Source organism: Cottoperca gobio, chromosome 23, assembly GCF_900634415.1.
Source record: "Cottoperca gobio chromosome 23, fCotGob3.1, whole genome shotgun sequence".
Classification (NCBI taxonomy): Eukaryota; Metazoa; Chordata; class Actinopteri; order Perciformes; family Bovichtidae; genus Cottoperca; species Cottoperca gobio.
Genome location: NC_041377.1, coordinates 4391863 through 4417060, shown reverse-complemented (window position 1 = coordinate 4417060; position 25198 = coordinate 4391863). Strand labels below are relative to the sequence as shown.

General features: G+C 41.8%; 1 protein-coding gene across 1 annotated transcript in view; it reads left to right on the top strand.

Annotated features, from left to right (window-relative positions):
* Window positions 1-14302, top strand: part of sema3aa (sema domain, immunoglobulin domain (Ig), short basic domain, secreted, (semaphorin) 3Aa) — a 32205-nt gene extending 17903 nt beyond the window's left edge. The window contains exons 4-17 of the mRNA XM_029461772.1: window positions 743-862; window positions 1781-1871; window positions 1959-2078; window positions 4051-4193; window positions 4343-4457; window positions 4563-4632; window positions 6961-7105; window positions 7247-7466; window positions 7843-7934; window positions 8056-8097; window positions 8314-8471; window positions 10156-10223; window positions 10321-10469; window positions 11545-14302. Of these exons, the coding sequence (XP_029317632.1) occupies window positions 743-862; window positions 1781-1871; window positions 1959-2078; window positions 4051-4193; window positions 4343-4457; window positions 4563-4632; window positions 6961-7105; window positions 7247-7466; window positions 7843-7934; window positions 8056-8097; window positions 8314-8471; window positions 10156-10223; window positions 10321-10469; window positions 11545-12258 (2247 nt within the window). The 3' untranslated portion in view covers window positions 12259-14302. The remainder of the gene's footprint in view (window positions 1-742; window positions 863-1780; window positions 1872-1958; window positions 2079-4050; window positions 4194-4342; window positions 4458-4562; window positions 4633-6960; window positions 7106-7246; window positions 7467-7842; window positions 7935-8055; window positions 8098-8313; window positions 8472-10155; window positions 10224-10320; window positions 10470-11544) is intronic.
* Window positions 14303-25198: the final 10896 nt, after the last annotated feature.

Genomic DNA, 25198 nt, shown 5'->3' with positions numbered 1-25198 from the left:
GGTCATTTGTCTGTCTCCATGTGATGTGTGCTGCGTTTCCAAATCCCCAAGCAAATGTCAACTTATTTGTTATGTGGACATTCAGCATGTATTTATATTAAGACAAACCCCTAGCCTAATCTCTTAAACACATGTGCCTAAATCAGCTCCTTGAGGCTGCTAATAACCCTCCTACATTAACCAATCCCGTTGATTAGCACTCTAATAAACAGTCTCACACCACTGGGACTATCAACATGTGCTGGAGAGCCAACTCAAACCCCCTCAGTAAATTCAAACATATGGATCATTAAACATCTGAGGTAAATTTTCCTGATTTGACTTACAGGTGGGATTTCCTTGAAGGAGACTCAGTTTCTCTTTTCCAATCCAACTGGAAAGTCCCAGCTTTAAAGGGAATTCCAACAGAGCTTTTCTCTATGCTCCATTATTCTCTGCTTCCTATTAGTCTCTATTTTCAATTGTATCACGCTTTTCTCTATTAAAAGTGTCAACGCTATTTTCATAAAGGATCAAACTTAATTCAAACGTTATGATACGTAGGAGCTTTTTTGGAGGTTAATGCGAATAATCTCTTTGTTTCACATACCTTTGCGAGGCTATATAATATACTATACTGCTAGGATTACTACATAAACAGAGGCGTGTATTGCATATACAAAATTTATTTAAATCTCTCTGCCAGATGTCATGTATGTGAAATTTGGGTTTTTTGATCTTTCACTTCTCATTTCTTTTCCAGAAAGAGTGTTCTAACTTCATCCGGGTCCTCCAACCCTACAACCAGACCCACCTGTACATCTGCGGCACAGGAGCCTTCCACCCCATCTGTTCTTTTCTGGAAATGGGCAAGCGGGCCGAGGTAATACATTGGGTGCATTAATGTCGCTTCACTAAAAGAAATTCTGCATTCTACATGTTTAATCAGTTATATATATGCAAAACGTAATTTCAAACTCAATTGAGTGTTCATTAATGAGCCATGAAATGTGACACTAGTGCTACAGTAAACTAATGACAGAGAGTCCTATATTGTTTCCCCTTAAAAGGTCTGCTCACACACACACACACACACACACACACACACACACACACACACACACACACACACACACAGACACACACACACACACACACACACACACACACACACACACACACACACACACACACACACACACACACACACACATGTTTCTGTCCAGCACAGCAGTAACCATTCCTTCATTGATTATCTTCTCATCAATGTTTTCTTTTGTGTGAAGAAGTGGAAAAAAAGTGGTCACTACATAGTTCGACTTCAGCCGTCGGAAATTAAACAACCTCTCCCCTATAAAAGTTTAATCAGTCATCTTGATAAAGGTCTACAGGTTAGTCAATGCACCAGCATGGGTTCTGCAGTCCGACAATAGGGAGGGGAATGACTGTTTGCACCATGCAGCTTGTGAGTGTAGAAGACTCTGCATGAGTTCACTTGAGTTTAAAGTATTGTTGTCAGTAATTGATTTAAAGAAAACTGAGCAAGTTTGGTCTCTCTTTTGTGACTATTCAAAGAGTCTGAGGGTGATCCTACTTTAATCCCCGACATTCTTTATTGTTGCACGATGGCAGAAATGAAACAAGTCGGCAACGTTTTCGGCTAAAATCCAATCCCAAAAACATTGCGCTAAATTGAGAATTTGGTGTCATTTGAAACACAGTCTATAAATGAACCTTCTTTACCCAGGCTTAATGTGGCTTTAGCTTGCCTCGGTTTGAACTTTGACCCTTTACACCCCAGGACAACATCTTTCGACTGGCCTCGCATTTCGAGAACGGCCGCGGGAAAAGCCCCTACGACCCCAAAATGCTGTCAGCATCGCTTCTGATCGGTGAGTTTGATCTCTGCCTTGATTAGTTCCAGGAAGTAAACTTTCACTTCAGTCATTTGTTCCTAACTTCACGCTCCACACTGGCAGATGGAGAGCTGTACTCTGGCACATCTGCTGACTTCATGGGAAGGGACTTTGCTATTTTCCGTACCCTCGGAGATCATCATCCAATCAGAACAGAGCAACATGATTCAAGATGGCTGAATGGTAAAAATAATTATAATAATTAATTATCTGTGTTTTTTGACAACCTAGTTTTTATACTGAAAAAAAGGGTTGTTTCATGTAATTTGATATTGTACTGTATTATGCTGGATTTTGTCAGTGTGGTCTACTAAAACATGTTGTCTTCTGTGGGGATTTAAGAAGCTATATCTATCCACAAGCTTACAGTGGAAGCTCGTATTGTTCTGCAAAAACTAGATAACAAACATTTTCAAACCTTACAAACTCCAACAAACTCAAAAGTCAAATTGGACACTTTGCGGCCCACATAAACCACAACAACTCAGTACACGGTGGAAGTAAACCCTTGTCATTGGCCAGTTTTAGAGAATGAAAACCATTGAGCTTTTCAAAGCACTTTGAAGCATTACATTCTCAAGTCTCCAATCATACCCATTCATGTGCAGAAATCAGATATCAGAGCCCATTCACAAAGTCACTGGATTTGCCTGTGCTGGTAAGATTAGCGTGGCAGTGAGGGTTATTGACTGATCAGTCTGTCCGGCTATCTTTCGGCACCGCGGAGGACTTAGGGAGCCACAAAAGGTCAGTTTGAACCTTCCCCTCAAGCTGTGCCATCCCTTTTTTCCCCTCTTTCCCACACAACTAATCCGCTCTCAGCTGTTTTCCTGCGGTGGAGTCAAATTCCTCTCAGTTCCCTTCAACCACCACCCCCCCTCCCCCAGCACCATCAAAAATCACAAACACTGTTCTCTGCAGTGCTGATTGCTGTGACATATTCATAAAGGGCGATTTAAAAGGGAGAAGCCATTGTTACAGCGTTAATCCCCATCGATCTTTCACCTTGTTCAAACAAATACTCCGGGGATTGTATCCATTCGGCTCGGAAAAATCCAACTCCTTTTCCCACAAAGGGGGGATTGTAATTGCATGGATTACTGGTTAGGGGATATTCTATTGAGCCTTTATCAACATGGTTACATGGTACTCAAATGTAACTAGAAAGAGACTTGGGAATAAATCCATAATAGCAGTTGATTCTTAAAAGGATTTAGGGTTAAACGGTAGCTTTGGCTTTGCTGGTCTTTATAAATGCAATTTATTTATACTTCTCTTAACCCTTTAATGCCCTCTCACTCTACATTTAGGTTGGATTAAACCAAGAGTGAATACAGTGGCCTTTTGTTGGGAATTACATGTAATAAATTGCATGACCTCAATGGTTGGCGACACAGGGAGAAGCCTGTTTTTGTATGCGAGGGCACGCGAGGTTGGATTTATGAATGTGTAGATTTAATGGCACATATTCACAATCGAGCTATGAGGCGTGTGTGGGGTACACATGATTCATACCAGAGGTCTTGCACCCGCACAGCGCTTATAAATCTGCTTCCCACTTTGGCCACACTCGTCCTTTTCACAGCTACTCTATATCCTAAACGGCCATGGAGGCGTAACATGGCACTGCTTGTTTCTCTCCGGCTAACCCCTCGAGCTTTTAGTAACGGCCTCGTTTCACGCGTGACGACGCCTCAGTGACTGCGGCCACTTTTCCTCGGTCCCTCTGCCCCTTCAAGTCAAAAGATATCCCAGTCCTAAGGCGTCGGCTGGCCGCTTTAGCTTTGATTTCCTCTCGCGCTTAAAGTCGAGATATATTTATTCAAGTGTTACCGGGGACAATCAGAGCCATGTGTGTTTGCGAGGATGTGGCCGAGAGAAAGGGGTTATGTGGGATTTGGACTTGGAGCGCTCACTTGGGGTAAAGTCAGATACTGTAACACCAGGGTGTAAAGTGAATAGCTGCTATCACTGAGCCGTGACTGCAGAGTATCATGGGGGATTTGGTTTCGGAGGTGTAAAATAGGGGTGAAGGGATTGTCATTGGGGCAGAGGTTGGATCGTGAAATGTATGTTTGAGTAAGAGGCATGCACATATTACTGCGTACAATGTTATTTCTATGCTTCATTCATTTCCCCCGCACCCCCCCTCTAGACCCCAGGTTTGTAGGTGTTCACTTGATCCCAGAGAGCGACAACCCTGAAGACGACAAGGTCTTCCTGTTTTTCAAAGAGAACGCCATGGACGGAGAGCACACTGGCAAGGCTACCATCGCCAGGATAGGACAACTGTGTAAGGTAACAACACACACACACACATACAAAACCCCTACCACAGTTTACTCCCAATGGAAAGATTCATAATAATTTCTTAAATATCTGCAGACGTTACAACATGTTTATGTCAGAGTTTGCAGAGTGTTTTTTTGTGTGTGTTTGTAATACAGAATGATATGGGAGGTCACAGGAGTCTGGTGAACAAGTGGACCACTTTCCTCAAGGCCCGGCTAATGTGTTCAGTGCCCGGGGTCAACGGCATTGATACACACTTTGATGAGCTACGTAAGTGTGTATTCCTTATTTGGAGAACAGTTAACCTCACGCACACTCTTTTCAAATGCTGTTGAAAAAACCCCACTCACCTTCACCCATTCTTTGAATCTTCAGAGGACGTGTTTCTCATGAGCTCCAAGGACCCGAAGAATCCACTCATCTACGCCGTATTCACCACATCCAGGTACAGACCCGTCCAGATCTTTAATTATACGACCTCCAAAATGTGCATGTGAAGGCTCATATTCTCAAACCGCTTGTCACATGCTGGTAGTATCATATTTGTTTTGTTGATTTGTTGCTAGGAGATCAGAAGGAGCTGATATAAATTCAACCGTCCTACACAGGTTATTTCCTCTGTATTTGAAAGGTTTACACGCTTCATATTTCCTTTCAAGAATTCTTACTTTCCACATCTTTTACTCCGTCCCTTTATCTGTAATTTCCAAACCATTTGAAATGACACGGCAGGATGCGAGCGGCCAAGCGTGCCTGCGTCAAATTCCCAGACAGCGCTCCCCGTCCCGTAATCCACTTACAGGTGTCTTATGGTTGCTTTCCCCCTCATATGGTGCCCCTCCCCACATCTCAGAATGGAGATTGCTTTAAGCCGATCCCCCCCCCCCCCCGTTCCCCGCTACCTGTCCCCTTTTTTCACTGAAACCTTGGCAGAGGCTTGTAGGTAAATCAGATTATGGAGCAAGAGGGAGCGAGAGAAACATGATATTCACTCAGCAGGAACGCACGTCTCTCCCCTGGCCGCCGCCCCAGCCTTGAATGGGGTTTTCATGAAGGCCGGGTGGGGCTCTATTGAAGCATACGGAGAGGTGAAGGCGTGGAGCAGGGCAGATAAGTGAGTTGAAATGGCACAGATGGCGGCACTTATCATGATGATGATGAATTTGCATTCGGGAAGGAGAAGGGGGTTATTCTGTGTCCAGTAGTGTCTCTGAACCGCTTTGAGAGGAGGACAAACACTTCACCATCAATCACCGCTAATGATAAGACCGGCTGAATAGAACGGCGGACGCATTCCGACGGGCGCCTTGCATCACTAGGCCCGTGTGGCTTTTTGCCTCTGCTTTCTGGAAATGTAATTCAAAGCAAGAGGTCGGAGCGCGGTGGTGGGTGTACACCTACGTACTCACATGCGTGCCCGTACTCTCACACACACACACACACACACACACACACACACACACACACACACACACACACACACACACACACACACACACACACACACACACACACACACACACATGCACTCTTTAAAATTCAATTATAGGGCATTGAGGAATTAGAGTGGTTTAATTGGTTTTCTAAGTGGCCGGTTTTGAGAGATGAATAGAGCAGAGATTCAGAGGGACCGGCTTTTAATATCACTGCTTAATGAGGCACAACGAAGCCGCCACTGACAGATCAGTGTTTGATTGTGCCACTGTTTGTGTGCATTTTTTGTGGGGTTAACTGAATGTGTGTGCCTGCATCTCAAAGTGTTTGTATCTGCATAAACACATGTTCGCCCTTCTTCTTTAAGCATAGATATTGGAGTGTCCTTTTTTTTTTTTTGCCCCTGGAGTTAATTGAATTTCTCTGTAATTAACATTTTCAAATGCTAATCCATTCATCTTCCGTGCTTTGGTGAGTACTGTCGGTCTGTGTGTATGCCAGGCACATCCTTAATTAGTCTGATATAACTTCCCATTGCAGTCAGCAAGACAAAGGATCTTATTGAAGCATTTGGTCCCTGCAAATGCAAGAGACTGGCTGTCCAAATTAAAATCTGCCATCTGTAAAAAGCTGATGAATGAACTTGATTTTTGAACATCTAACCTACAAGCAAATAATTAAGTAATTAATATAAGTCTGTAACATTGCAAAACAAGACCAATATGTGGTCAGAGGTTAATGGATTTAATGATGCGGAGAGATAGCTTACTTTGATAGCTAGCTTACTTTGTAAGGAATATGAAGAACTCGTATATATTTTGGAATATTCCTGTGAAAACGCCCAGATTTTCCACTTTGATGAGTCACAGCTCAAATTGAAATAAAATCCACAGAATTTCCCTTTTTTTTCCTCGCGTGAATGATTGACTTCGCCTGCTTTGGACCTCGATGGCGAGTGAAAGCGAAATCCACCCATCTGGCTCGAGTGTTCGCTCGCAAAATATTGGGAGGGGATTTAAAGTATGCTCTGAACCAGGTCTCTTGCTTTCTTGGTGGTGTGCCCAAATTCCTGTCTGTTCTCAAGAGGCTGGAAGCAATCAGAGAGAAGTTCCAATCTGTCGTTCCTATACTTAGGTAATGACAACCCTGCTGCCCTCCGTCTTTGTGCGATGACGGGTCATTTTGTTGTCTTTCTTCAGTATTTCACAAGCTCCTAATCCCTGTCTTGTGACCGATCGTTTATGAATCCCTTTTGTTTGTCTCTGTCATCTTTCACCGCCCTCTCACTCCCTCCCTCTCTTCATCCTTTAACTCTTTTTCTCTCTCTCTTTGTCCACAGTAACATCTTTAAAGGCTCAGCAGTGTGCATGTACAACATGGCAGACATCCGGAGGGTTTTCCTGGGTTCCTACGCCCACAGAGATGGACCCAACTACCAGTGGGTGCCTTTCCAAGGGAGGGTGCCCTACCCCCGCCCTGGCACTGTGAGTCTCCACATTAACAATTGTCCACAAATGCAGTGATTTTGTTACAAAATATAAAGTCAAATTGGCCCACAAAAACTGCATAGAAGGTTATTCATGAGATGAAGAAACATTAATTGTATTAATTGTTCTGACTCCCAGTGTCCCAGCAAGACATTTGGAGGATTTGACTCCACCAAGGACCTCCCTGATGATGTCATCACCTTCGCCAGGGGTCACCCAGCCATGTACAACCCAGTGCACCCGATAGGCGGGCGTCCCATCATGGTGCGGACAGACGTGGACTACCAGTTCTCCCAGCTGGTGGTGGACAGAGTGGAGGCGGAGGACGGACAGTATGACGTCATGTTCATTGGGACAGGTACACAAATGAACAGTTTGTCTTTTTGCTTTGTGCTCAACGTATTTTCTGTGATATTTTAGGTTGATAGTCATTTTTAACCTAGTTTTACAAAAAAATTCCAGTTTACATTTTTTTAAATTAGATATAATTTTGAAATGTGTCAGGAAAAATGTGGAGAAAATTATGTCTGATAATGCACAAGAATGCTATATATTTTATATTGTATTTTTCAAAATAAACGGATACATTCTAATTTTATTTTAACCAAAACCTCAAAATAATTTCCTGAGTAACTATATTGATTTCTTTACTAGTAAGCAAATATTATTCAATCTGTACATGAACAAAACTTGTATATACATACCCTTTATATAAATGTATTTTATTCTTTCAGACATGGGCACAGTGCTGAAGGTGGTGACAATCCCCAGAGAGAGCTGGCACGACCTGGAAGAGGTGGTGCTGGAGGAGATGACTGTCTTTAGGGTATGACTTTGAAAATTGAGTGTTAACAACAATTCCTGAAGCTCATGCCCACAGTATAGAAATCCACTCACTGTTCATAGATGTGCTACTAAAGCAGCTGTACTGTGTTTGCTTTGTGTAGGAACCTACTCCCATTACTGCGATGGAGCTGTCCACAAAGCAGGTAAAGACTTGTTTTTACACATAATCATTAATCAAAAAGTTGTTGACAAGTCTAGAAGTGAAACTAAAAAGTTAGAACTTCTGGGCCTTTAAGCAAACACTGAAAAACAAAAATAATGTGCCTACTGAGAGCCAAACCCACAACCACCTCTTTCCAACTTTAGCCTCACGGGAGTACTCAATTTTTACATCCTCGCTCTGTGTTTTGCTCCCACAGCAACAGCTGTACCTTGGCTCGGGTCTGGGTGTATCTCAGATGTCTTTACACCGGTGCGAGGTGTATGGGAAAGCTTGCGCTGAGTGCTGCCTGGCCAGAGACCCTTATTGCGCCTGGGACGGCAGCGAGTGCTCGAGATACTTTCCTACTGCCAAGAGGTAGGAGCATGCACGCACCAAACACATCTTTGACCTTTATTTATCCTCAGAGGGTTTGCTGAGCCTGCATGCTTCTTTTCAGCAACATCCTGCCTTTGTAATAATGCCGTCATAAAAAGCCACACCTGGGAGTTATCAGTGCACCTGCAGTCCGCTGTTGCAAATGGCTTTAAATGCTTTGCTCAAGGGCATCTCAATATACAACCTTGTTTCTGTAGCCTCGACCGACAGCGGCCTATCAAAAGAAAAGTACACGGTACACGCCAAAACATCTAAACATGGAAGTAATCTGCAGTCCGAATATTACACAGACACAAAATACAGTCATTAAATACTCACAGGCCAAGTATTCCAAGAGCTCCAATCCAGCATCCTGGGTTCTAACTTCTGCCAGTAACAGTTGTTCTGAGTTGTGATCCCGTCGCCCTACAGCCGAGATGTATGCACACACACACACACACACACACACACACACACACGGTCATACAAACACACACATACATCTACACAAGCACACACACACTAAATTATAGCCAACAGGAGCCGTCTCTGACCGCTTCACCCTGAAGCCAGGAGGTATGAACATACACACCCTCAAATTACCCTCTGCTGTATCCAGCGGGATTAGGCTGATCACCGCAGCCCTCACACACACACATTACACCCCTGCATCTCATTCATCCAGAACTTCTCACACCAGCAGAAGTAGGCCAGTGGGTATACTCCAGCTTGGCAGGGTTACAGAAGAGGTGGCACACCCCGTGGTTAAGGCCAGGACCGACTCCTCTCTGCTCTCCTCGACGCTGCAAATATTTTCCCTTCCAGAATGAGAACCAGACACCCGGCCCCGCACGTGCTCAGACGGCCAAGACAAGAATGTTAGCCCAGGAAACGTACAGAGGAGGGACATGTGTGAGAAAGACACAAAAAGACGAGTCCAAATATTGTGTGGCACACAGAAGTAGAGAAGGAGGAAAGTTATGGGAATATATAATGTGAGTTCACACACGTGCTGACAGTTCCACTCCATCTGTTTCTTTTTTTTTTTTACATCTAACAGATCTACTTTATTTCCTTCTTTCCAACCCCTCGCCTCACCTTTGGCTTACCCCACCTTGCCTAGCTTTGATTTGTTTTACAGCGCCCGTCAGAGAATTTTAAACACGACCATGACAATTAGGAACAGGGGAGGCACATTCGCAGTTAGTCGGTAAAGCCATGGCTATGAAAACGCCTCGCCATCGCACTGTTAAAAAGAAAAAGCTCAATGACATAGTGGACTTTCATATGGAGAGGACAAAGAGTGCCACTTGCTTTTACGAGGCACATCAAGGGCGAAACCATGCATTATGTGTTTCATAATAACGGCTCATCAGAAGGCAATGAAGCACGCTCTTTCATTGCTCGGCAGGTTTATGTTTCGTACGATTCTGCCAGGGTTGACTTTCTTTTTCGCTCTTGTGATTTAACAGTGGGGTAAAGGTTCAACCAGTACCCACTCTCCAGTGAGGCTGGCTGTGGAAACATACTGTGTAACATTGCCCCCTAGTGGTTGAAAGTAAACAGTACAGAGAAAACATAATGTGATTTCTGGTGTGTTCTGTAGAACATGTGTTCCTTAATAAATGACTTGTGCACCCACACACACACACTGCCATTAACTTTCACTGTGGTTTCCTCCCAGGCGAACCAGACGACAGGACATCAGAAACGGAGACCCTCTCTCGCAGTGCTCAGATCTTCAGCATCAAGGTACCTTAATGACCCCACACGTACACGTACACTCTCTACCCCTTCTCGTCACACACTTCTCATTCCTTTGGCCTGTGTGTGTGTTCTGTTTGAGTAGAAGACGCGGACGGCTTAGGAGGCAGCGTGGAGGACAGGAGTGTGTATGGCGTGGAGAACAGCAGTATGTTCCTGGAGTGCAGCCCCAAGTCTCAGAGAGCGCTGATTTACTGGCAGCTGCAGAAGCCCAACGATGACCGCAAGCACGAGGTGTGTATGTTTCTCACGTTGTTGCTGATGTGACTCGCAGAAGCAGGCAACTGAAAATGTGTAAAATGCAGCTGGATGATCGTTAAACGCACACATTTGGACTATAGTTAAATGTCTCGCTAATTCAATTGCTGCAGACAAAACATCATCTCTCTTCTAACGATTACACCTTTCCTTCTCTGTGTCATCATGTAGTGACCTCTGACCCCTTTAACCTTTAACCGCAGTGACCCAGAAAGGGGGGGTAACCTGGGGGTGTGGATGTTTAGATTGACTTTTGACCCTATGCTGTAACCAATTAATTTTGACTTTCTACTGTGGCTGTATTTGTCTAAACGGGCATTCAGGGCACGTGGCTTTAGGTACTGGTGACACCAGGAAATACAATGCAGGAAGTCCAGTTTGAGTAACAGATCTGTGAGTTTTAAGGCTTATCAGATGCCAACCTCAGCTCAGCAGGTTATAATATCATGAGGAAGGTTGTTACGTCTCCGGAGATCATTTTATCTTCTATTAACATCTTATCTTATTTTTCTTTTTACGCCCTCGGTTGACTCTCACTGCTTCAACACAATCGTCTCTTTCAGATCAATGATGTGGGCGCATTTTTCACACTGTGCTGTTGTCTGAGCATGGTTTTAGCTTGGACTCAAACTGCATTTCTGATTCCCGGGAGAACTCAGTGTTCTCGGTCGATATAGCACGCACCGAGGAATGTATTCCTTCAATTGACTTTTTACTGTCAACCCTGAGGGGACCTCCACATAAAGGTTTTTTTTGGAATACTTGTTTTTGAGTTAAAACAAGGAACAGTGCGACACAGAACAGAGCACAACATCCCCACCCTTTTGTGTATTGTTTTATTTCAAGCAAAGTATTTTTATGTCTTAAAACATGTCTGGAAGGGTTACATTTTTAGAATAGACAATAAAGAATGAATCTGAATTTAGAAAAAGACGCTTCTACGAACTCCAGTCCAGATGGGAGCAAACCTTTTAAGTCTGTTAGTCCACTACCATTTTCAAATGTCTGAATTCATTCCGTTGCCTTTCTCTCTCTCTCTGTCTTATTTCAGATCAAGCTAGATGACAGGGTTCTCCGTACAGACCAGGGCCTGCTCATACGCAGTCTGACCCAGTCTGACACAGGCGTCTACCACTGCCAGGCTGTCGAACACGGCTTCATCCAGCCCCTACTGCGCCTCAACCTCCAGGTTATCCCCGCTCAGAAACTGGGTGACATCCTACCCGGACTTTCCAGTGTGGGAGGCGGGGTAGGCCACTCTCCCAAGCACAGGCTCTGGTATCGAGATTTCCTGTCTCTCTTGGACCACCCAGACCTCAACAGCGTGGAGGAGTTTTGCGATCGAGTTTGGAAGAAAGAGCGCAAACAGAAGAGGGTGAAGACGGCCAATAGTCAGGGTAAACCGGACAGCACCGGAGCTTCCAACCCTGCATTACGGCCTAAAGCTTTGGCTCCCAACGCCCAGAAGCAGCAAGCCAGTCCACCACAGAGCAGGCCCAAGGCTGGAGCTCCAACAGTGGACGGGCCAGAACAGAGTCAGACTACCCAGAAAACTCAACTAAATCTGGGAACGTTGAGTGGCCAGGCACCTAAGAACAATCAGAAGACGCAAAACGGCCAGAGGGCGCCCGGCCAGGGTTCTCAGGCTGCGGGGGGGTCTCGGGCGGGCAGCCAGCACACAGCTAAGTGGAGACGGATGCAGGAAAACAAGAAGGGACGCAACAGGAGGACCCATGAGCTTCAAAGACCCCCGCGTAGCGTTTGAGGAAAAAAGCACAGAGATGCACACATGCAACCAGATCTACACACACAAGCACAAACCCATGCATCCACACATAAACACTCAAACACATTCTATAGATTGTGTGTCCAATGTATGATTCAGTGACCTCACCATGACCAGAGCAGAACCAATAAAAACAGCAGCACACAGGTAGAAATACAAGAGCTACAGTAAAGCTCTCATTCAAAGACACATCCACTAACGCACATAACCAGTGAAAAGGACAAAGATGAACAGAGGACTGATAAACTGGAATGCAAACTGTACATGTGTGAGGATATGGCTGGTTGCCTGGGATACTGCCTGGCAGACACTTCAACTTCCTGTACATAAGCTACTAAAATAAGACTGGAACAAAAATGTTTAGTGAGGTGTTTGTTGATACGCAGATGGACTTAATATGCTGAGAGTACAGTTGTGGAGACATTAATAGATACACAGACATTTATGGAAGCAGACATTATGCGTCCACTGCAACCTGCTGCGGGCCTGAGCATGTGAACTGCAAGACATGGAAAAACTCTTATTTTGAAGAACTGTTTAAGGAGAAAAAACCTTCCAACTAGTCTTTCGAGTGAAGACAGACAACGGCACCCTTAAAGGAGGAAAGGGAAGGGGGGTACCAGTGGCCCCTCATGTTGTTTAAAAACAAATAGAAGCATTATTACATGCAAAAACAGCAAAGTCATGCCGCGGTGTAGAGAATGTGCTTCATCATAGCAATCTCCACCTGAGGCTGGGAAAGCATTGTGCATGTTGTTGTCAATCAATGTTTTAATAAGCTAGTTATTTTATGGAATTCTAGAGGCTTTTTCTTTCTTTTCTTCTTTTTGTTCCTTCTTTTTACACCCAACCTTAAAAAAAAAATGTTACATTTTTCTTTTATATTTCCTTTCCTTTCCAGATCAGTGCTTCTATTTTTGGGGCAAACATTACAAGCAACATAGTTGTGCATTATCCCTTCTGCTCTCGAGGATTCTGTGTAAGTTATTATGTTGTTGCTTTTTCTGGGATTTATAGAATCTGGGCACGAATTCCAGTTGTAGGCTATGCTAAAAACCCAGTCTGTAATAGACTGCCAGTTGTTTTGTGTACATATATACAACAAACTTAACTCTCTGTGTATATACAGTACATATACAGTACAAGAACACCACTTGATTATTATTTATTGCTCATTGTTTTGTGAAAGGGTTGCATTTATTTTTGATATTATGGTATTTTTGGCTCATCAATATATTGGAGAAACAATGGCAACAGCAACTAAGAAAACTGTGATGGACCAACTGGCGGAAATTGTGTCAAGGAATCCCTTTTTGGGGATAAAAAGGTTGAAAATGACTTAAGTTTATGAGCACGAGTACAGGGCTTTGTGTCATTGCTACATTTTTGACAGAGATCCCACCAACGATAAGCACAATTTTGTCTCTTTTGACTTTCATAACAGATGATTTCATTACGTTTTCTCCCAAGTCCATCCAACATGTCTTTGTTCATGCAGTGTCCATTATGTGTAAGATAATTCCCCAAACTGAAAAACATTAGCTGTGAATCTCTGTAAGAAATAGTGGAGAAAAATGTTAAATCTAGTCTGAAGGAGAAGACACGTTATACTGCATGTGAATGCTACCTACAGTAAGTGCATCTTTTTTATCGTCTCTTTACGTGTTTTGTGTGAGAGGTAAAGTTCCCTTAAAGCAAGGTGTGAATTACTTTTGTTCTTTTTTCCAAAACAGTGATATTAACAACTCATGATACTTCTGGCCAAAGCTGGTTAAGATCCAAGCTCCTTAAACTTCAACCTGTCTCCCCTGTCCCCTTAATACAAGACAGGAGTAATGTGTCAATGCAATAAATTAGAGCAGATAGTGTTCTCTACCAAAACTCCAAAGTTTGGTGGGTCCCTGATCGGGGTCTCTCCCTCAGAGTTAGAAAAGTGAGAGAGCTGAAAGTTACCGCTGCTGTAACACAGTTCTTTCTGGCATGCATTCAGTTGTCTAAATAAACATCTCCGTTACAAAAAAAAGAGTCCCTTTGTTCTCATTTCAGCCAAAAACATTTTGCACACGGTGTCCTCAGCGGCACTATTTTATCTAAGGTAACACAAAGGTTACAATTGTATGTTAACACAGGTGCACGTACAGGATCATCCATCACCCAAAAAAACTTTCTGGAACAAATGTGTCCATGGAAGAACATAAGCTAATGCAAATGTTAAAAACTTAAAGGTCATTTCACCTAAATTATATATATATATTTTAAAGACTACAGCCATGCGAGGCCCTGGGAGGCTGAACGTGAAGCTACATGCTAATGTCAGCGTGCTAGCATGCTCACAATGACAATGCATGTACAGCATCTTAATTTACCGTGTTAGCATGCTAATGTTAGCTAATTACCACTAAACACAAAGAATGCTGATGGGAATGTCATTAGTTTTGCACATACTGTATTTGGCCATAAATAAAAGTATCCATAAAGTAGATGTTTGGACATTTTTGGCCTGTCATAATATGAAAAAGCACCGTTGTAATTGATAATGTTAAAAGCTATTGGTACTGTGCATGCTAGCTCACTGTCATTGCTCACTGGGACACTTGCTGTAACTGAGACATCGTTAACTAGATTTGTTTCACCTGTGCTTTTCCTAAATGTCTAAAAAGGTATAGCCTATTCTGGAAAGCTCAGTGTTCTTACATTTTCAAATTGTAATCTTTATAGTGCAGCAACAATACTTTCATGGAGGCAGAAATAGATTGTATCTCACAAGCGGAGAAAATTTTACTAAAACTATCTGCATGGCTAGAGGTAAGTTGTTGTGATTCAACCTTTCACAGCTAGCAAAGAAAACCACCACTACTAAGAACAAATAACGAACAAACTGCTTAAGTACACTCAGCTGATAATTAATAGTCATTTACAATTTTTGGAGGAAAAGCACAGGTGTTACTAATAACATCAGTGATGGCTCTGTTCTATTGAAGTGTCCCAGTAAGTGTGCGACAGTGAGGCATGATGATTCTCATGTAGAACCACAAGAGGTCGCTGTTGTCTAACTGCCTGTGCAGCCTGCTTGTCAAAACCCATCAGTCTTATGGTGAGGCCTAAGTGGAAGCTGTAACATCTTAACATGTTGTAATAATTTTAGAGAAATGCCTTCCTTTCACAGAATCTGAAACCCAATTACCCTTTCTCAGAATGTGTGTGCGTGTACGTGCATGTCAGCTGAAGTGATTAGATGTTGCAATCATGTCCACTGCCCTCAAATTTCACACGTGTTAGGAATCCGCTGCTCCTGTTACCATGGCGACTGTCCTTGAAAGTCCTGTGTGTGTGTGTGTGTGTGTGTGTGTCTGAGTCTTCAAAATACACATTTTCAGCTGTAGAAAAGAGTGTTCTTGACCATTATGTTGGAAGGTTTTTATAATGTGTCCTTTAGGGGAGCTTCTTCACTGTCTGAAACACTTTCCTCTTCATGTCTCACAGCTACATTTCTGCTTGGTATAACATTTTTTTATTTTTTTACAGCAACAACATTATTAAGTAACACAGGACACATGTACCTTCAGCATTCTAAAGGCACTATTATTAATGGTAAATTAATCAATTACTTCCAGATCAAATGTATACATGTATTTCATTTGAGATTTTTGAGAATAAAGGCGTGATATAATGAGAATAAGGAGATTAAAGTTTAAGCCCACAATTGCGCAATAGTTTATAAGGTTATACATATTATAAATGAGGCCACTTAATTTCCCAAATCTCAGATTTTTAAATATATATAATATATATATATATATATATATATTATATTCATATATATAATAAATATTAATATATATATATATATTATATCATATAATATATATATATATATTAATATATATTATATATATATATATATTTAATATATAATATATATATATATATATATATATATATATATATATATATATATATATATATATATATATATATATATATATATATATATATTGATTGTGTCATTTACATTATGATGTACCTAAACTCAAAATGAGATTAAAATGCAGACTGGTCTTTTGCATTTAAATTGCATTAGCACATATTAAATGGAAGTTTCATTTGACTAACTGCAGGATTCTCACAGGCTTGTTTATCTAAAATGTATCCTCAAACAACATCCTTATCAGAGGACACATGATCCACTATTTATGTCTCTGTGTTTTTCAGTGTCTAACTGTGAGTGTGTGTGTGCTCGGGGAGATTCAAGACAGTGGAGAGAAAATAAATGTTAATTGATATCCAACATATCGTCATGTTGCCGTCAACTAAACCTACATTATTTGAATACATGAGGTGTGTGCACGAGCAATGTGTGTGTATCCAAAGCTCCTCACGACTCCTGAAAGTAGGCTCTTTTGAGAAGCTCTGACTCACTCCTTCTTTCCCAGGACCTAGCCCAAGGGACTGTGGGAAATCAAGTCTGTGGGCAAGCGGAGAGGAGGAGATTGAGGCCAGCGGCAGGACAACACAGCCAGCTGCTGAACTCGTTGTTCGTCCCCCTCTCTACCACTGCAGAACACAGCATATCAAATATGTAGAATATAATGTTGAGCTTCCTCCAGCTCTTTTTGTCTTCATTTTGTATGAAGACTTGCATATTTTTTCTTTATTCTGCTCTGAATTCCTTCCTTTTTCTGCTTAACTTTTTGAGTTTCCCACCACTCTCCATCTTCTCTCACATCCTTGCTTCCCTTGAAAGCGCTTGCTCATCTCTCTCTGTTGAGCTGATGTTAAAACATCTGTAAAACTCTTTCCCCCTGTTTAGCTGAGTAAACTGCCATGAGAAACGGTAACACGCATGATATTCACATGTGTGCTGCACTGTACTGCAAGGAACTGTCATGTGCATTGCACTAATCTTCAAGTGATCCCATAATTAGAAGCCCAGCAGGTGAGTGGCAGTTGCCGCAGAAACCATGGCAACTAGGGTGGGATCTGATACAGAGAAGCTCTCCGTGTTGATCGATGACATTTCCCATCGAGGCCGAACCCCACTGAGCCACACCGGGGATCTCCAGGTGCACATTTCTTTGCTTTCCTCCTCCTAGAGTCTCAAACAATATATTTAAGCATCATTTAGTGGTGACATATTTTAGTTAGGATGAACTGATTTAATGAAAATATTTGACAGATTAATTGATAAATAATATAATTGTTAGTTGAAGCCCTACTAATGCTGAGGAGGGTCTTCCTTTTAATTTTTTTTTTTTTTACGTAACCTCTACCCACAGCAATCATTTCCACACAGTCCCTTTTTAAAACAACATTAAAGCTGGTGTAGGCAGGGGTAACAAAAACGCCACAATTTGAAAATCCTGCAGCTCTCCTCTCTCCCCTCTATGTTCTAAGCCCCTCCCACTAGACAAGCTTGGGCACATGCACATGTTCTTCGAGGCTCTACCTAGCTATTTAGTTCTAGTTAGCAGAAGGCTAAACTACTAGTAATTTTCTCCGAAACACTTTGCTGATATTGACTCTCTCTGAAATGACCTGTGATTGGCCAAAGTCTCCTGTAAGGAGCTACATTTTTCTAAAACCTGCAAATCTCTCAGACCACTTGAATTACAATATGCTGAAAGGTTATTATAGAATTGCTGCTTACATGCCACCAAAACACTGCCTACCCCAGCTTTAACTGAGCTACAATTTGACTTTCAATGTTTATTTTGGACTAAATTAAAACCTACTCAGCCATGTTTACCTTTTTATTTTTATTTTCAAAGACTAACCACATACCCACTTTGTCTCTCTGCACATAATTCCTTGAGGTTTCACTGTACCTCCCTCTGGGAGCGCTGTTTCCCAGTCTGTTGTTAAGAAGCCATGATTTATGGCCGTGATCCTGCCTCCTAAACACCGAGCTGCCGAGGTTGAGAGTCATAAACAGAGTCACCTCACACGACAGCACAGCCAGGCACATGTGCAGACAGAGATAGAAACTGACCGCACCAGTTCGACCAATCCATTCACTGATAGCTTGGGGTTGATGAGGTGATCAATAACCTATTCCCGCCTGTCTCTGGAGAGAATAGATTCACACTGGACTACGTTCAAGGACTTTGTAAACCATCAAGTATTTCCAAAGCTTTCTGTTCCAAGCGTCACCTTTTTAGTATCTTAACAAGCCAAGGAAAAAATGTTTTATTAAAGCCGAGGTATCATTTGGAAAATTCCCACAAGCCCCATAGAGACATTTGGCTTTGGAGTATTTTATGTAACTCCCTTGTTAGCTTCGCAATGTGATGGGTTTGTGTGTTAGATTAGAATTTCCCGTCAGTGTGACTCATCTGTGTGTCGTCTAGCTCAACTCAAGGGACTTACCCCCTCGTTGCAAAGTGATGACATCACTGGCTATGACGCACTACCTTGTAAACAGGTGTATGCTGATAATTATTCATGAGCTGCGGGGGTGTTTAGGACTTGATTTGCATTCAAATCCACATTACTTTGACATTATCTCTCATCCCTTCCTTTCTAAAAGGAGCTTCTCCATTTTCCTAAAGAACTACTCCCAGTTCACTTCCACTTCTGATGAATCAGCCCATTAGACCCCCGAGCAGCATTAGTTAAGATGTCAGCTGCTGTCAGTTCACTTAGAAAAATGGAAAGTGGGTGATGAGGAGAGGAGGAGACGACACAAATCCATTATACTGGTGAGCCATGCTTTTTGAAGGTCTTCCTCAAATGGCACATTTCTCCAAAGAAAAATAAATACTTATGTAAAGAAATATAAGGCATGAGTCAGATGAGCGATGGTACAATGATGCATCTGAAGTGAGCAAACACAAGTTGGTTTAGATTTTAATATAGCAAATACGTACCACCACTAGCAATTATCTTTTGATAAAGAATGTTATGAGAATATGTTCATTGATTCAACATTAAAAGGAATATTTTGACATTTTGGGAAATACAGCTCTACAAGTTAGATGGGAAGATTAATACTGTCATGTCTGTATGCTAACTCTGTCACTAGAGCCAGGAAATAGTTAGCTTACGTTAGCATGAAGACTGGAGACGGGGGAAACAGGAACTCTGTTTGTACTCAAACAAACAGAGGAAAATACAATAAATACATATTATAAACGTGTTTTTTTGTAGTGGATAAACAAAAAAGATTTGGAGGTGGAATTGGTTTGATTTGGACACACTTTGTGCTAAGCTAACCATCTGCTGGCAATAGCTTCATATTTAACGTACAGACATGAACGTGATATATCTTCTCTCTGCAAAAATATACTAATGTCCATTCATGAAGACTTCCTGTTGTTTTAAACCCCCTGTTCTTTCTCCTGTGGTGTGTTTTCAAGTCTGGCTCCAGCTTGTGTGGAATACTCTGTAGAAAACCTTGTTAATTAGCATCAGCAGCCTCCATTGAACAGACAAAGAACATGACTGGTATCCACACAGGAATTTAAACTTCCAAGGAAGAAGACATCAGAGAACTGTCACACTATCTGAGTGATCTCGGCGAGAAAAAGAGTGTCGAGCACCGACTGTGTGGAAATAGCTAAAAGAAAGGGAGAGAAAATAGGGATGTCACTGTGGGGATTTATTTTAGAGATAAAAACGTATTTGTTCATTAATAGTTTTTGTTGTTTTCACTTCACTGTTACCCCTGCACCTTTCTTTGGCTGCTGTTACATCAATCCAGACTAGTAGGACTAGCAGCTTTGCAAATCGGCTTCTAGACTGTGACCAGTAAATCCTATTAACTGTCCTTTTACCACAACAACTTCCTTGAAGTAAATCGAACAGACTCTGATTTCAGATTTGTTCACTGTCCAAAAACCATAATCTTTATCCTTGAAAGATACCATCTTTGGACTTCCTGGCGGGGATTTAGACGGACCAGGAGAATTAGAGGTGAACACTATGATCCCTTAGTGACTCACTTATAAATCCACCTCCCTTGTGACGAGGAGATGCAGATGAGGACAGGTAGTGTGCAACGGAAAGACCGTTAACTTGCCGAACAACTGAAGCGCGTCATACATAATGCGTGATTTAGCTCTTGGCACATTTTGGTTACAGTTCACACACGTCGTGTCACAAAATCTCAGAGAGACGAACATTAAATCGAGCTAATCCTTCGATTCAATACACACAGTTCTTCTTGACTTGCATGCTGCCGCCTTTGTATCAGTGCTGCTGTGTATTTGTATGAAACAAAAGAGACTTGTGTAACTCCGGCATTGTGTCGACTCTCTGAATCAAACGCCTTTTTTATGCGTCCTCGGGGAGCGAGGAGCATTATTAACAGACAATTTAGCTGGAAGGAAATTGCCTCTACATGCTATGAGAAAGAAATACGGCCTACTTCTCAAATATTGCAGAGAAATAATATAAGTTTCCTGTAACGGTACAGTTATGTCATCCACTCCACTTCCCTTGTCTGTGTTTAGTGGGCTCAACAGATGGTGGTGTTTGGGCTTCTCAGTGCAGCCGCCCAGTATTCTCAGGGTAAAATGTAGTTTTGGCGATGTATGAATAATTGATTTGGGAGCCTTTTTCTACCCGTTTGTTTTGTTGTTTCAGTTGATTGCCAGTGAGTTAACTACAGCAGAGAGTCACAGCAGGACTCCACACTGTGTGTACAAGAAAACAGCTTACAGTGCAGAGCAGTGTGTGATTGGCCTATCTCTCAGAAGAAAAGAGGATTAGAGGGACCTCTTATGTATGTGCATGAGTGTGTCTTTGTGTCACACTTTGTGTTTGCATGAGTGTGTGCGTGCCTGTTGGCCGCAGGTGCACGCCTACCTGTGCCCGTGTGCAGGATGTGAGATAGTAAGGAAAGCAAGGGAGCCTCTGTGACTTTAAAGGTATTTTTAGTCCTCGGTGTCTCGCTGGTCAGGAGAAATTGGCGTCGAGGGGGGCGGTGTTAGACGGTTGCCAGGTTGCTAATAGGGATGAGAAAGGCTCATTCCTAATATACCAGAAATTAAACATCACGTGCAAGAACGCCCTCACCCGGGAGCTGCCTCACCACACACACACACACCGACTTCAAGGATACTCCGGCACATTAACACATTAAAGTAAAGGTATGTAACTCTTTTTTGCTCGTCTTTTAGAAAAGTAAACACTTGATTCTGTGTAGTAGAGGTGATTATGGAGTTAAAGCTCTCTAGGGAAGGTTTAAGACGAGAACTCAACCTTATGACAGGTGGGGAAAGAGCTGTTGTGGTACATGTAGCCTATGCCTAAAAGGTATCATAGTGGTGTCTTTGGTGGAGTGTGTTATTGTGTAAACTTGCAACTTGTTGTGTTTAGAAAGTTATAGTTAGTACTTTAAAGTTGGGGTTATTTGTTAAACTGCCACCGATCTCTGCAGCACGAGAAACTGCTTTTGTGTCTTTGCCTCGTACCCCAACTGAGTATTCAAATTTAATGAAGACAGAGCAGTGGGTGTTATCTGGTTACCAGACTCGAGTTACAGTGGCCAGGCTACACAGCACAAATACATTCTCACACAAATTGTTAATGTCACATATAAATTCAGACGTGGAAAGTAACTAAGTACAACTACTGTACTTAAGTGCAGTTTTATGGAGCTTGTAGTTTACTATACTTGAAGCAAAAATTCATTTAATAAGGAAAAAAGTGTTCTTTTTACTACATTTATCTGACATACACGTATACAATGCATGAATAAAGATGTAACTATTGCTTTCCAACCTTTTTGCAGTGTGACCCCGTAATACATCAGTAACAATATAATAATATTATAATATTTCAGTCACACGCGTCATTTTACTGCAGAATGACTACTTATTTTGCTGATAATAACTCTGTACGTTAACTTAAGTAAGACTTTGAATGCGTTCTTATCTGGGACTTCTTCAACCAATAGATTTCAATAAAAGATAAAATTTCAATATGTTGTTTACTCTCAAATAGAAATAATGTTAAAGCGCCCAGATAGCATTGTTCTAGTGAGTGCACTCTGTGTGCACTGTATGCAGGTGTGTGTCTGTGTGTGTGTGTGTGTGTGTGTGTGTGTGTGTGTGTGTGTGTGTGTGTGTGTGTGTGTGTGTGTGTGTGTGTGTGTGTGTAAACTGCTGGCTTTGCACATGCCTCAGAGAATGCTTGTCCCCAGGCCTGTGTTTGATGTTGTGTGTTTACACCTGTGTGTGTGCATATGTGTGTGTGTTTGTGTGTCTGCTCGCCTGTCTGTCTGGGTGAATGCGTTTGCTCTGCTTGACTGGATGCTTCAGTCACTGTGTTTATGTGAATGTGGGCGAGATACAGAGGGAGAGAGAGACAGAGAGGGAGGGGAGAGAGAGAGAGAGAGAGCATGCATCATGTACGGGCTGCTTCCGCCTCACAGCGTAGAGACAATCAGGCCATGCTTCAGCGATCAGTGGGAAGAAGGGGAGGAGCAGAGAAATCGCTACACTACCATCGCTTATCACTGAAGATGGAAAGAAAGACTCACCTCTGCCTACACATACACATACACTAAGGTGAGGAGGAGGAGAAAGACTGAAAGGAAAGAGGGAGACAACTACTGTGTGTATGTGTGTGTATATATATATATATAAAATATATATAAAAGAGGCATATCTATACATAGGACAGCCAAGAACAAAGGGTAAGGATGAAGAGAATATGATTCTATATTAAAGCTTTTTTTTGTAAGAAAAGAAAGAACTCCAGCACATGGCCCTCCTGAAGACGGAGCCAGGGCACTGTTAGATTAGTTTATCTTAGCTTAGCTTAGCATAAACACTGGAAACAGGGACAAACGGGTAGTTTGGATCTGAAAGATCACTAATTAACACATTATATGACATGTGTTTAATCTGTACAAAAAAAACTGTGTAAAAATGACAGGGTGTGTTTTTTCAAAAACACAAATTGCCCTTTCAAAATTTAATTTGTTGTACGGATTAAACATTTGAGTTAGAGAACTTTAAAGGTGCTAACAGGAAGGGTGTATTACCTTTTGGAGAGAGCCAGGCTAGCTGTTTCCCCCTGCTTCCAGTCTTTGTGCTAAGCTAAGCTAAGCTAACCGTCTCCTGGTTGTAGCTTCATATTTAGTGTAGAAATGATCAGTATCAATCTTGTATTTTTTACTTTCCCAAAATGTTAAATTATAATGAAACACAAAAAACATTTAGTTGTTGTGCATTCAGCTACAAATTATAATTATTATCAAAAAAGTATTACTATTTTCTTTATAGCTAAAGTGAAACCCACAACACACAAAAGCAAAGACAAATACAGAAGATAATACACTGGTATTCAACTTTCCACTTGCATCACATCTGACATTTGGTTCAAATGATGATCTGTAGTGACACATGATCCTCAATGCTTTTATTCAGGAGCTTTTCCATGCAGTACGGGGGAAAAAAGGATGAAAACACATACATATTGGTCTTTGGGCTTGTTCCCCTGAGGAGAGACTATCACCCGGTATTCCTCTCCACCCCTGCCCAGGTACCGAGGGCTCTGAGCTCGGTGTATAGAGGACACATGTGCCCCACAGCTCCACAGACAACACAGAAAATGAGCACTCGCTGTCATATTGCAGCACATCAGCTTGATGTACAGCAGAGCCGACGTATTTTAATATCCTACGTGCTGGATCCGATGACTGGCTGTGCATATTCTCTTTTCCATTGGAGCTAAATATACTGTAGGTTAGTTCTGCAGTCTTTTTCAGCATGTAGGCTGATGTAATGGAATTGCACTTTATCATTTAGCTTGTAGGTTCATATATTGAAAGTATGTGCTGATGCATACTGCAGCCTCTGTGTTGTCTATTTTATTTTATTTTTTTGCACTCATTAGATCACATGCAGTGTTCTCCATGATAACACCAGAAATATTTACAAAAGGAGAGGAGATAAATAATTTGTTGTGATGAATCTGGCTACAACCTGATTTCCCTACATACTTCTGCCACCCTTCAGATGGACATTAACATATTTGAGAATATAAAGGGTTTGGATATAACATGAGATATTTTACAGCAAAAAAAACAAAGCATATGAGATATTATTCATGTTTTGAGTCATCTTAAGACCTTCGCAGATGTTTTATCTGGCTTTTTTAATATTTTATGGACGAAATCTACCCTATAATTAGATGGCATTTTGAATGACATTGCTCAAATGTTTTTTGTTTCTCTGTGACCTGAATGGCTAGTCCTGGAGGTATACAGATGAACGTAGGGTTACTTATTATACATAAACCCTGGGAGTGATTTTTTCTCATCCTGGGATAAAACAATACTGAGAGACTTTGTACGTGGAGAGCTGGAGTGTGTGTTCATACAGTATATATGAACTTCCACAAGCCTGCGCTGGAACCCCAGATAGTTGACCGACAAACAATTGTATCTACAACTCTCTTCTTTTAGTCTTTTTACTTTAAGAGCATAATAAAGGACTAATGATCCCACCTGTCCACCAGCCTCGATTCTTTAAACAATCAAACCAAAAACGTTGAGCCGAGTAAGTCCCCTTTAAAACATATTTTCCTCCACTGATGTCTTCTGATCACCTGTCAGAGGCGGAACATGCGCGGTGAGCAGGACAGCGAGGAGACTGCTGGAGAATCTGCGTCAAGAGAACCAGTGCTACGTAGAAAAGAACGGAAGTAATACAAGTTTGGTGTCAATATAAAAGCCTTCAAATGTTTTATTGGAGGTTACAATGAATACATAGACTAGGCGGTGGAGCAAAACTAGAACATAATTTGTAGGTGAAGCTTTAACATATTCCATCCTTTTTTAACCTACAGGTATATTCTTTATATGGTAGTGTTTAATGCTGTTAGGCTACTATTAATGTGTTTCTGTTAATTAGCCTACAGGCTATACATTATGTAGGCTAGGTGCGACTTTTTCACATAATAATTAAAT